This window comes from Harpia harpyja, chromosome 5 (genome assembly GCF_026419915.1).
Source record: "Harpia harpyja isolate bHarHar1 chromosome 5, bHarHar1 primary haplotype, whole genome shotgun sequence".
Taxonomy (NCBI): domain Eukaryota; kingdom Metazoa; phylum Chordata; class Aves; order Accipitriformes; family Accipitridae; genus Harpia; species Harpia harpyja.
Window position 1 is genome coordinate 77,851,545 of NC_068944.1, and position 13,568 is coordinate 77,865,112.

A 13,568-nucleotide genomic window follows, 5' to 3' on the forward strand; every position below is an offset into this window, starting at 1 on the left:
GGGAAACATGCTGACAAACTGGCCAGAGATCAAAGAGGTGAAGCATCCGTGGCCAATGAAGGGAGGGGAAGATTAGCCTGCCCCGCATGTGCCTTGTCAAAGCAATGACAGCTACGCAGACGCACAAGTTAAAGTCATGGAGCATGAGCACTGAGAAATGGCTGCAATCAGCTATGTCTAATGCTTTTTAGCTGGTGACGATCTCAAAAAATCTCCTTGGTTCAAGTGCATCATAAAAGGGAGAGCTGAAGCACGCAGCTATATGAAGAATTCTCACTGCTTACCTCTAACGAAGTCAGCAGACGGTCGGGATGTTGGGACTTTCTCCCAGGTGTCACTTTTTGTGCTCAGCCCAATTTGCTATATGTATGTCTCTGTGGCTTTGGCACAGCTGGAGAAATCCCCACCAAGGACTGCTGCGCAGTCACGGTTTACTTTCTTTCCCAGTGTACGCTCCTTGTTCTGGCTTGTGATGCCAGGCTTGGTACAAACGTGAAAAGACACTGAAGAAAGGGCCCATCTCACCAAACCTTGGACATTTTTAATGTGGATGGCTCCACCAGAACTATTCAGTCAAGCTCCTTGAACAGCCACCACTAAGAAATGGCCGTTCCCAGCCTACTCCATCCTAAAAGAGATGTTAACAGCATGTCAGATTAATTGTGCCCTGGTCAAATTTAACCATGATTCTCTGTCTTTCCACTAAGTCTCAAGGGACCCATGAGGAACCACTCAAGTGTAGATGTTTACACCATAATCCTGCCCCATTCTCAGTTACACCACTCTACAAAAAATATTTCCCCTTAGAAAGAATCCATCCAAGCACTTAGTAAACTGTTCCTTGTGAGTGACCTCTGATGTTAAAAATGTGCACCTTATTTCCAGCCTGAATTTGTCTGCCTTCAGCTTATAGCATCCTGTTATGCCATCGCTTGCTGGAGCGAAGAGTCCTGTGTTACTAGATTTCCTTTCCTCATGGAAGTATTTGCACTGCTCGTCCTCAAACTCATAGTATGATCATTTTCAAGCAGTGGTATGGCACAAAAGAAAGAAGGACAAAAGTGCTGCTCACTGCTTTTCTCCCCCATGTCCTGCCACGAGAAGCCCCACCGATCCAAAGCAGAGAGGTGACAACCTTCTCAGCCTTGTCGTGTTACGTCCCATTGAAAACATTTGCTGCAATAATCCAAAGGGTTTTGGTGTCTCTCTAGGAGCTCTTCTTCAGATGTCTACCCACGACATCCAGTCATTTTCAAAATCACTGCTCCCCAGAATAACATGACCCTTGACAGTGAGTTTCTCAGATACCACAAAGATGCCTTCAGTGTCAGGAGGTAGACTCCCATGGAGATACTGATGTGTACTCCAGTCAAATACACAGCGCTTAAAATAAGGCCTACTTAAGCATCTGTATACCTAGCCATCTCTCCATACCCAGCTGGGAATCTCCATAATTTTGTTACACTCAAAATCTTGTTATGGGCAAAAAGGAAACACATCTTATATGTAAAGCCAAGAATTTATTATTACTGTGTATGAAATCTCAACAGTTTAATCAAAGAATTGATTAGTGAAGATCGAATTATTACAGACATAAAGAGGAAATTATTATTACAGAAAAAGTTTCAATAACAATACAGTTAAAATTGTTATACACATACTTACTAGTTTCTACCCATTTTCCTGGGTTTTATGCTCACTCTTCCACTAATATTGCTGCCTCCCACCTTACAGGGAGGTACAGCGAGTCATCTGCATTCTGAGTCCTCCACTGGGAGGAGTATGATGGTGGAAATGGATTCTTCTTCCTCAGCCGAGGATCTACTGGAAGTCATCTTGATTATGTTTGCTAAAACACTTTCATACCTTGTTCTTTCTTCCTTGGTCAGAAGGCGCAGGTCCACCTCACATAGGATTTTACCACGTATGGTGCATTTTGCATTGGTTTGATATTTTCTCATCGTTCTCTGCTATTCCCAAAGACGATTTTGTCCACCTCTAGGTCTGCATTTCTTTTTGTTGTGTTTTTTTTACTGTTGGTGAATTGTTTATAGCTGAGGGGTCTCTAATGCCAAGCCGGTGCCCCACCTCGTATCACCTCGTGCCAGCACTTCCCTGTGGCACATCTTGCACCTCCATCTCTTGAGGCCTCTGCTGCCGTACCAGGTCTGTATTTCTTTAAGTCGGAGTCGTAAATAGCTCACCTACATACAACAACTGCTTGTTACGGCTATCTCTGTAAACTTACAGTTGTGCCATACAAAGATAAACAAAAGTAAAGCAAATTAAGCATAGCCACCTGGCGAATTAGGAAAACTGCTGTTACAGCTGAACAAAGTAAAAACAAAGCTGGAGGCAAGTCACAACAATTTCAGACAAAGCAAGCCCAACAAGCCTCAGCCCTGAGAACTTGCAAACTCAATAAAAAGAGTGTGGCCTATTATGAGCAATGCCAGTATTGTGTTTACTGGGCTACAGAGCTATGTCGTCATCTCTTGCAATTGGGAGCCAATGGTTTTTCTTCTGTGCACCTTTCTGGTGACATGACTTTAGCTCCACCAGCGAGATATGCTCTGCTTACATTCCCAAGCCCAGCAATGTCTGGGTTTCAAGCATTTTCAGTGTCTCTGCCCATTATTTATACTCTCAGTGTCCATGACTGCAGTGGTATTTTTAGTGTTGTTCTCTAAGATGATGATATAACACAATAATCTGGCTCCTGATGTATTTGTTTTCAAATGCTCTTTGACATGATAATTTTGTGATATTCTGGGCCATGACTGCACTGCTTATCAACCAACGCAGGGTAAGGACAGGGTAGTCTGAGCCCAGTAATTCACGTCTGAGAAAGAGCAGTGCTGTACAGTAAAAATCTGTGAAAGTTGTATTCCTTTCTGAGTTTTCCAAGTATTTAATTAATGTTGGTTTCATGTGCAGAAGTGCTGACATATGTAAACTTCTGGACAGTGAATAGAAAATGTCTAATATTTTTTCTATCCCTAACAAGTGAGTGAGTAGCCAGGAATTTTGACCATGTCCTAATAAATCCTCCATTTACAACAATGCAAAATAAATGGTGTTCTCTTTGGCTTTGCTTGGAGAAAGAAGGTAAAATGGGGTTTGTCACAAGTGTCTATGGACAGAGTTGAGGAAGTACACACATATCTGGGCTCTAGCTTTGCTTTCAGGGAAACTTCAATTTCTTCAGATTATAGAAGAAAGTTATCAGCTATGGTAAAGTTCCCTGGGCTTCTGGATGTAAAAAACATCACTCAGTGATGCAATGAAAAGCAGAGAGGTGGCCATGGTGGAACCCAGGGGCTACAAGGTGGCCTGTCACCATTGCATTTTACCAGTGCATAACAAATCACTTGTGTTAGGTCTTAGCCATAGCAAGAACATGGAGTGCCCACTTCACATCTTGGCACTCGTGCATGTCCTTGGACTGGTGAGAAAGTTTGACATTTCTTTCCCCATCTTTCCCCATCCTCTTTCTATTGCACTCGGTACCTGGAGTACAGATGGGTTCGTGTACTCATGGGTTCATGAGCGATATCTGGATTTAGACAAGGGATCTTTGGCTTGGAAAAGAGCAACCAGGGTAGACATTGGGCTATGTAACATAAATGGTGTAGAAAAGGTAGACAGGGAGCAGTCTCACTACTGCTCATCCATGAGAACAAGGGGTCTGAATGAAACTATGAGGCAAAGGGTTTGAAAAAGAAACAAACAACCCTTAATGAAATGGTGGCATTAAGCCTAAAAGTGTGCTGTGAAGGCTGGGACTGTGAATAAAATCAACATACAATAAGACATATTGGTGGTGTTTCACTGTTGGTTACTATACACAGCGGTCCTGATGCAGCCCCTGGGCCAGCAAAACCTGAGACTGCTGACTGCCAGGTAAAAAGGGAAAACCTTCATGTACCACCCTTGTGCAATAGAAAGCCAAAAACATATCAAACACCTCTGGCGACTGAGCTCTGGGCATGGCTTATGGGTAGAGGACACCGCAAAGCACACACTGCCAGCTAATGCAAGCCTGCAGCTTCTTTCCAAAGTCCTTCCCCAGCCAGGGATGTGGTTCATCCAGCCACCTCCATGCCAGCACAAAATCCCGACCACTTACTCAATGTTGTTCCAGCAAAGAAATTATATTTAGGCAACCTGGGAGCTGTGTGTGAATCCAGAATTTCGGTTCATTGCAAATTTGTTCTCATTTTGGCAATGGGAAGCAATGCAGGACAGGTGAAAATCAGTGCAGAAGCATCTGCCAGACTGCAGAATGCCTGGAAATAATGGTGTTTGTGCTCTGGTGGTCTTAGTGGGCGCATCATAGGATTACAGGAAAGTCCGGTTGGAAGCAAAACCTCAGGAGGTTTCTAATCCAAGTCCCCAATCAAAGCTCTTAGCTGTGAGGCCAGCCCAGGTTCCTCAGGACTTCATCCAGCTGAGTCATGAAAAATTCCAAGGGTGGTAATTGTACCACCTCTCTTGGAAACCTGCTCTAATGCGTATGCTACATGTAAGACTTTAAATCACATGTTTATTGATTATTCCAAATATCACAAGCAGAGTGATAATTGGAGGAGGACATTTTTGCCGAATCTTGAAAAGGGGATTATAGGAAAATGTACAACCAGACCAGGATAGATAACATCAAAATGCAGGAGCCCTTACCAACACACAAGGAATTGCAGGTGATGCTCTGGAGGATTGAAGCAAGAGGCAAAGTCATTCCACTGAATTCCAAATTCAGGCCAGAACCATTACACAAATCACCCAATCTTCCCAGTAAAGATAGCTTCATACCAGTGGAGTTGGTAGAAGAAATGCTGATGGAAGGCCACTGCCAGTGGGGGATAACAGGAAATGTCTTACACATCTGCTGCAAGACTGACCACAAAACTTAAGTCGTCTCACTGTATAAACAATACTGAGAGGTGGAACTGGAGTTTGGAAAGTAAATAAAATGAAATGGAATGAAATGAAATGAAATGAAATGAAATGAAATAAAATAAAATAAAATAAAATAAAATAAAATAAAATAAAATATTTATCAGAGTTGCACTATAAATAACTTTAGTGATCACTACAGTTTTAACACAACATACTTTTTATTCTGCTCAAAAGGTACAGAAAATAAGAGATTTTAGCCTCCTTGGATCAGGTCACTGGCACGGGAAGTTTAGTCTCCTTAATTTCTTATGTACAAAGAAGGAGATCAGACAGCACAAAGAGCCAGCACAAAACTGTGGGGCAGAGAGGATCTGCCACACAACTGAATTTCATCTGAGAAGACTGGTCAATTCAACTACTCTGCTGGCTAACACTGGGGGAAAAATGCTCTAAGGAGGTACAGGAGGCTCTTAGCACAAGGTTTCTTGCTTTAAATATATTTCATACAGCAGAATTTTTTAGTTCAAAACCAACCAGACCAGCACAGCAAAGAAATTCCATAGTTAGTTTTGCGGGAGTTGTTGAGTCAATTCAAAAATTTTTGTCGGGACCTCCTGAGTTTTGCTTCTCTCTTGGTTGTGGGAAAAGGGGAAGTACTAAAAAAGCAATTTCTGGGAGTTTTTGAGGGTTCTCCATGAGGCACCCAAACAGAAAGCTGGGCTGGCAGAGGTTTATTCTCTTCTTTGTTGGGTTCTTCAGCATGAAAGAGCCCCCCAACAGCTCCTCACAGTCTAGTCCAGAAGAGGACACAAAGGGAACTTGCTAGCATCCCAACTGGCACAAAGCTGATCCTCAAACTAGCTGCACCATCATCAAAGTTGCACAAGTCAGAGTAACAGCAGGAGACGGGGCGCGTCATGCCAATCCCGTCCACATCGGATGGGATGCAGATGGAAGAGCACATCTTGGTGACAGTCAAGACTCCTGTGAAGGGATAAACTACAACAAAGCAAGAAAGAAGGAACAGTTAGGAATGGGAGGAATGGAGGAGAACTCTCCTTGTCCCTAACGAAACATTAGCTGCCTTCACCACCGAAGTCTTAGCTCCAGTTCAAACACAACTGGTCTTCTTCCTCCCAGGAATATAGGAAACAGTTCCCACTGAGTAGGAATGCTGCATCCTCTGTGTCCTGCCAGGATCAGCTTTACCTTGCAAAAGGTCAGTTAGGCACTTTTTCTGCCTCTGCTTTGACTTTACTCACTATCTCCTGCCTCTCCCATGTGTGATCAGAGCCTTATCAGCAGGACCATGCAAAAGGGAGAGCACTTCCCAGCGCATTTCTTTATTTGGACAGGTTATAAACTGTAGGGTCATCAGTCAGACTGATGATGCCTTCCTGAGAGCTCCAGAGAATTCAAGGGCATTTCTTTTTTGCCTCCAGATGACCAGAAGTTGGTGCCCTCACATTACTGAGCTTCGCTCATCTCTACTAGCCTCTGTACTCAAACCAGCTTTCATAAACAGTTCTTGGGTCAGGAGAGCACTGTTTAACCCACACCCATTTTGTGAGTCATGAAAAGGGTCTGGAGAGCCAGAATTCTTTACCTACACATCTCAAGCTCAAGTCAACATGGTTTTTCTAACCATTCTCAACACTGAACATTAACTATGAGCTTGTATTCATGAAGTATTCACTTACAATGGAGACTGCTTTCTGCAACAGCAGAAGACTGCTCTCTGGCCCACAAGAGCTCTCTTCCAGGCTTACATATTTAAGCGAGAAAAGGTACTGCTCCCCACAGCAGCAGTCTTCATTGTAGAAACACTGACTCATGTTGAAAATATAAAGAATTCATTGCCCTTACCTTCCTCCAGGGAATACATGGTCGTCTTGCACATGGTTTCATTCTTCATACAGTTCTGGATCTTCATGCACTTTTCAACAGCGGTAGGTTCATAGCAAGTGTAACATCGCAAGGTTTGCGCTGCAAGGAGGAGAAACATGAGGCTGGCCTTAGTGTGGACCACCAGATTTTGTCTGTGACCCTCCAGGTACCTCTGGGGACAGTAACTTTCCAAAATATTCATACTGAGAACAGGAATGGAATAATAAAATTCATTCGTACCAATGGGAATGAGAAATACAGTAGTCTGGTGGTCAAAGCACAGCTTCAGATGTGGGTTCGGACCCCTTGTAACAAGTCAAGCAAGAGAGAGCCACACACAGAAGACCCCATGATATAGGAAAGACCTTGTAGCTGGTTTACCTCAACTCTGTTCTTACTTTGCATCTGCTTTTCTCCTTGCCTTTGCATTAGTAGAGCATCAGAAAGAGATCGCAGACTCACAAACTCATAGAATCACAGAATGGTGGAGGTTGGAAGGGACCTCTGGAGGTCATCTAGTCCAATCCCCCTGCTCAAGCTGGACTAACTAAAGCCAGCTGCCCAGGACTGTGTCCAGATGGGGTTTTAATATCTCTAAGGATGGAGACTCCCCAACCTCCCAGGGCAACCTGTGTCAGTGCTCAGTCACCCTCACAGTAATAAAATGTTTCCTGATGTTCAGAGGAACCTCCTGCGTTCCAGTTTGTGCCCATTGCCTCTGGTCCTGTCACTGGGCACCAGTGAAAAGAGCCTGGCTCCGTCCTTTTTGCAACGTCCCTTCAAGTATTTATAGATGTTAATAAGATCCCCCCTTGAGCCTTCTCTTCTCCAGGCTGACCAGTCACAGCTCTCTTAGCTTTTCCTCAGAGGAGAGAAACTCATCCTTGTGGCCCTTTATTGGACTCCCTCCAGTATGTCCATGTCTTTCTTGTACTGGGGAGCCCAGAACTGGACACAGGACTCCATGTGTGGCTTCACCAGTGTTGAGTAGAGGCGAAGGATCACCTACATCGACCTGCAGGCAATATTTCATCTAATGCAACCCAGGATACCATTAGCCTTCTTTGCCGCAAGGGCACATTGCTGGCCCGTGTTCAACTTGGTGTCCACCAGAACCCCCAGATCTTTTTCGGACAAGCTGCTTTCCAGCTGGATGGCCCCCAGCATATATTGATGCATGGGTTTGTTCTTCCCTAGGGTGAGGACTTTGCACTTCCCCTTATTGAAAGTCATGAGGATCCTGTCAACCCATTCCTCCAACCTGTGAAGGTCCCTCTGGATGGCAGCATCACCCTCCGGTGCATCACCCACTCCTCCTGGTTTTGTGTCACCCGCAAACTTGCCGAGGGTGAGCTCTGCCCCATCATCCAGATCATTAATGAAGATGTTAAAGAGGACTGGACCCAGTATTGACCTCTGGGGTACACCTCAAGTTACTGCCTTCAAGTAGACATCGTGCCACTGATCACCACCCACCAGTTTTCAATTACCAGCCAGTTTTCAAACCAGCCAGTTTTCAATCCACTTCACTGTCTGCTAATCCAGCCCATACCTCAACAGCTTGCTTATGAGGATCTTATGGGACACAGTGTCAAAAGCCTTCCCAGAGTCCAGGCAAACATTATCCACTCCTCTCCCCTCGTCTACCAGTCCAGTCACTTCATCACAGAAGTTTATCAAGTTGGTCAAGCATAACTTCCCCTGGGTGAAGGATCTGGATACACAGAAAAGTCAGAATGTGAGTTGCAGCACGGAGAATTGCATCTGGTGCTGTCCACTCTGTCAGCTCTTTCCAAAGACTGGGACCTCTCGGACAGGAGAGTGTCCCAGAGAGAAGGAACTGTCTCCACCAAATTTACTGAGCCATGAGAACAAATTAAGCACAATCTTTCCCGTGTGCTGAGATTCTAGTTTCATGAGAAGAATGTGTAAGAAGTTACTTTAAAAAGATGGCAGTGGCCACAATAATAGAATGCATGGGGACATGTCCTGCTCCAGGCAGAGACCATGGAAACAAGACTTTGGTACCCAAGTCTCCAAAACCAGTCCAAGGTAGCTCACCCTGCCTCATCTCTCACCAGTTCATAGACACTCTTCATCACCTCCCTGTTGAGATGCAAAGGCCCTTGCAAGCCTGCAGGTGCCAGTTGGCTCCTCGACATGCAGAATAACCACAGCCCAAGTCTTTCAGTGCCTAAAGTCTTTTGAGATGGAGAGATTTTAGAGAGAGACACTGAAGGGCCCAGATGGTTGTGATGTATTATTTCCAGAGCACTCCAAGCTAAAGGTATCAAGCCAAAATAGTGTCTGGTATTTCCTATCACCAAGAAAGCCATTTCTGGACAAGCTTTTCAGGGCACTTTGCTCTCTGAAAGTCTTTCTGAGGAATCTAACTCTTGGTCTAGGTCCTCTCTTCCACCCTCTAGCAGACACCTGAATATGTGTGCCTTGCAGGCATAGCAATGCATTTTGGTACCATTACAGACCAGCAGCCCCTCCTTGGTCTGGAAAGCAGTTCTCACCCCGTCTGTGTGACAGCCCTGCGGAAATCCCTTTAAACCCCATTGAAAAAGAAAAACAATTCAGCTCATCTCAGCACCCCTGAAATGGGGTGTCATAACAGCAGCCTCAGGCAAGGAAGCCACCTTAGGAAAACAGATAATGCAACTTCACCCTAACTAGTAAGCCAGAAAGAGCCTTTTTATAAACAAACACAGCAGTTATCTTGCTTTTATTCAAAGCAAACTTTACTATTCTTTTTTACTCATTGTGGACTGATGTTTTATTTGCATTAATTCTGTCTGACAGCTGTCAAATACATCTTTAGGGAAGAAGCTTCGTCATTATTCTCAGATTTCATGATACTCGTCACTGGACAAGACAAAGCCACAGCATTTGTGTTCCTCTTTGAAAAAAAAAAACACACCAAAAAACAAACAAAAGATAAGCACAGAGGGACATCAGATTAAGAGAGCATTGTCCCCAATGTGTGCAAATCCAGTATTTTCATTAACTTCACTCAGACTAACAGCCTCAAACACAGTTAAATATGTTAAATAGTAGCTATAGATATGAGGTTTGTGGGTTTGGAGGGTTTTTTTTTGAGGTGGAAAAGATAGCAGATCAGGACGTGTTTAACACAGTAAAATAACAAAAAGCTGGAATGAAACAACTTTACTTTTGCAAATGAGGCAGCTTTTCAGCAGCAATAGACAGCTGGCATCACACAGAGCAGGGAGGAAACACCATGACTTGGAGACTTGAAGACCTGTGGTCTAAAAGCTCTGTTTTAAGCAAGCTTTGGAATATCCACCTGGCTTATTTGTGAAGGGTAGATATTTGTGAAGATAACAAAACTGTAGTCATGCCTTTTTGTTTCAAGAGCCTACAATCTTTAACATAGGCAAGCAGACATGCAGTAGCTTAAAAATGAAATTACAATATAAAAACAACAGAGACATATTAGAAGTCTTATTTAAAAGAAGAGGTAAACATAAAGTGCTAAAATATTTCAATGTAGTTATAGCACATTCTTTCTAGAGTGCTGAAAGCAAAAGAGGAGATCAAAAAGCAAAAAATCTTGGAATTTCATAGACGAGGTTTTTACTAGCTTCACTTGGATATTTGTAGATCTTGCATGCTTCAACTCTGACTGTCTTTCCAGGAAAAGCCAAAATTACACAGATTCCACTCATACCCAGAAGAAAGCCTGGAGGAACTGCAGATATGTCATGGTTTTATCCCAGCTTTGCAGAGGAGACAGTGTGCAGAAGAAATTTGCCAATGTTTGCCTGCCAAATCAAAGCATCCATCCTGACTCTGACCACCTGAATGGGACAGGGAAGTGGGCAAGGACAAGAAGGGAGAAATGTGGCAGCACTGGGTCACAGCAGGAGCTTCTGCTCCCCAGCTGCCCAATTCTTGACAAAATCTCATGAAGCAGGATGGCAAAATTAGGTTGGTGAGTCAATCCTAGACCAAATGTATATCCCACCCCATTGCTTTCCTGCTACATTCTGCCTTTCAGATTCTTGTCCGTCATTTAAGGAGATCTGACCATAGAGTCTTCTTCTCTCCAAGCCATCCTCTATTAATTAATGATGTTCCTCTCTGAACTGTTGTCTCTCCATTAACAAGCACACACAAATCCCCAAAATGAACAGGGCATAATGATGAAAGGAACTATCTCCTGCTCTGGAGACCAATGATGATTGATCTCTACTGTAGCAGCTGTGGTGAGCACATGAACCTCCCATCGATCCTGACATAGCACAAGCACCCCAAGGCTTTGAACTAGTGACCAGAGCCAGCACACACGTCTTCTTAGAGATAACAGGACAGTCATTGCATTACACAAAAGAGAGGGAGACTGTTTCAGCTCTGGGTCTGCCTCTCTAATCAGTAGCTGTGTTCTCCCCCAAAAATCCTTCAAAATCCCCTTCTTTCTCCACCCACTTGTCCCTCTCTTGCTGAATCTGCTGTACAGACCCAAAGATGGAGGAAAGAAAACATCCTTATATAAGAAGGAAATAAATACAAAGGAAAAAAATCCTAACAGCTCCACATCCCAGTCAGGCACAGATAAAATCAGACCCTACACTGCCTGGATCTGGAGTAGTGCAGAGCATGCAAATATCCCAATTACCAATCACAGCTCCTGCACTTACCCTGCATTGGACTTACCTTGGCCACCCAGGCTAACACGGACTCTGAGCTTGGGATCGTCAGTATAAAATAAGATTTTGTGCAAGAAGTTATTCTGGTGGCAGCATCGAGCGATGGGGAGTCTATGCCAGGGTGTCCTTCCCACTATGCAGTCACCTTCCACCATTAGAGGTTACGGCATCACCAGTCACGTAGGACTGCCTGCGATGAGGGAATTCCCTACTTCCTAGGGAATGAAAACACTCATATCCCAAACCCTCCTCCATGTTTGGCTTTGTGGAATTGGCGACAGAGGAGAAGCAACTGAATCCCATTGATGGAAAGGGAGGGGTAAGGTTTGCACGGCATCCCTGTATAGACTGGACTCATGGGGCTTGTTCCCTACTTCCACATCCCAGAGGGGTCCCCCCCAATATCAGGCTGCTTTTGGCTGCCCACCTTGACTGTGCACTTCAAGCCTACCCCCACCAGTGAGGTGGCAGGTAGCCTACCAGGGACAGAAAGGAGGGAGATAAGATAGTGGGGGTCACTCCCTGTGGTGACAAACTCTCAAATCCTCCTGGAAATGGTGAAAATCCCCCAAACTCTTCACACTTGTTCGTTTTCCAAGTTAGTCTGCCAAAATTGTCTTCGACTTCATGCGAACCACAGTGTGTTACTAAACAGAGCTCGAAAAATCAGCCTTGCAGTATCTGGGCCACCAGCTTTGTGTCCCAGCCCATCTTTCCCACTTTAAATGGCTGAAGTTTAACAAACCACACATGCAACATATAATTAGAGAGATCCGCTACACACACTGCGTTAAACTGGCTAGCTGGCTTCAGGGTTAAGTATCAAAAGAGGAACAGAAAGTTTAAAAAAAAAAGATGCGAACGAGATTGAGCAAGAACATGTAAAAAGTGAGAGCTGGAATTTGCATTAAAGAAATGACATGGTATAATCACACTTTGTCTTGTAACACTTCCTAAAGAGCCTGAACTAACAACCCCAATGAGACCATGATGGTCCTGAAATCTGACAGGCTGGAAATATTCCAATAGGCAGATTTTTTGCTGAAAACTGCTCAAAGTGGGAGGCATGGACTTCAGAGGGAACAGGATGCACTCCATCCCATCATGCTGCATCTCCTGCAGAAGTTTGGATAAATCAAAGCAGGAACTTACCGAACTCCATGCAAGCGATGGCAACCAACAGAAGAGACAGAAACATCTTCATCTTGCACGGATCTCGTCTCCTGGTCACTGGGCTGCCACCGCTCTTCACCACTGGCTTTAATGGCACACCTTCTGGTGACTTGCCATGTACCAGTTCTGGCCCCAGATCTAATTCTACCAGAAAAACAAGTCTGATTGAGCTATAAATGAATTGAGTGAGCTACAAAGCAGGCCCCACCTCCTGCCATACCGTCATGTCATCTCTTTTCATGTTCCTTGGAGAAGAAAATGAGGGTTTGCATGGTGGACAATAGCTGAGATGATTGTTTAAGCCAGGTGCTTTTTTTCTAGGCATGATGTGTAAGCCCACGGGTATTAAATAATCCCAATGTCTATGCCTTTCCTTGGAGCTCGGTGATCTTTTTTGTAGTGGTTAGAGAGATCTGGGTGGTTTCCACGAAACCTGGAAAAAAGCATCTCTTGCTGTGAACAGCAAGGCATTGAACCTCATGTACTTTTCTCCTCTGTGATTTTACCCTCAGTAGGGGCCAGAGTTTATCACCAGGAGGAGAAGTGGAAAGCTGACTTGCAAGCCCTTACTCACTGGAAAGAGCATGGTTGGGGTTTTGGTATTGTAATACCTCTCTCCAAAATGTGAGCAGGATTTCAGGGGTCGTGGGTGGGAGCACGCTGTCTCTCTCTCTCCTTTCTCTGTCCTCTTTGGACAGAGGTGGTCAGAGCACTGGGAAGACAACAGGACCAGGCCATGAAAGTTTGGGCCAAGGGAGTCTCTGAGGCTCGCTATCCTGAGCCGTTCAGGGAGGATGGTACACAGAGAAGCCTTTCTGCTCTAAGCCAACCCTCTCCAAGTGTGGCGGCAAGCCCACAACTTCTTTTCTTGCCAAACACCTTGGCTTTCCCATCCCCAAACTCTGCTGCCCCAGGGATCTGCCTGCTTTTCCT

The 13,568-nt window shown here is 44.5% G+C and overlaps 1 protein-coding gene across 1 annotated transcript; it reads right to left on the bottom strand.

The window, feature by feature from the left end:
- Positions 1–5,165: 5,165 nt before the first annotated feature.
- On the bottom strand, positions 5,166–12,763 carry LOC128142368 (ly6/PLAUR domain-containing protein 2-like). The gene is made up of 3 exons (XM_052788399.1): positions 12,615–12,763; positions 6,766–6,885; positions 5,166–5,898 (listed from the first exon to the last, which is right to left on the bottom strand). The coding sequence occupies exons 1-3, from the start codon at positions 12,664–12,666 to the stop codon at positions 5,684–5,686; spliced, it is 387 nt and encodes a 128-aa protein (XP_052644359.1). The 5' UTR covers positions 12,667–12,763; the 3' UTR covers positions 5,166–5,683.
- Between the last annotated feature and the right edge of the window lie 805 nt (positions 12,764–13,568).

Coding starts and splice junctions, on each gene's coding strand:
- LOC128142368 (XM_052788399.1), bottom strand. CDS start 12,666: ATGAAGATGTTTCTGTCTCTTCTGTTGGTTGCCATCGCTTGCATGGAG. Junction 6,886..12,614: donor CATCGCTTGCATGGAGTTCG/GTAAGTTCCTGC, acceptor TCCTCCTTGCAG/CGCAAACCTTGCGATGTTAC. Junction 5,899..6,765: donor CATGTATTCCCTGGAGGAAG/GTAAGGGCAATG, acceptor GCTTTGTTGTAG/TTTATCCCTTCACAGGAGTC.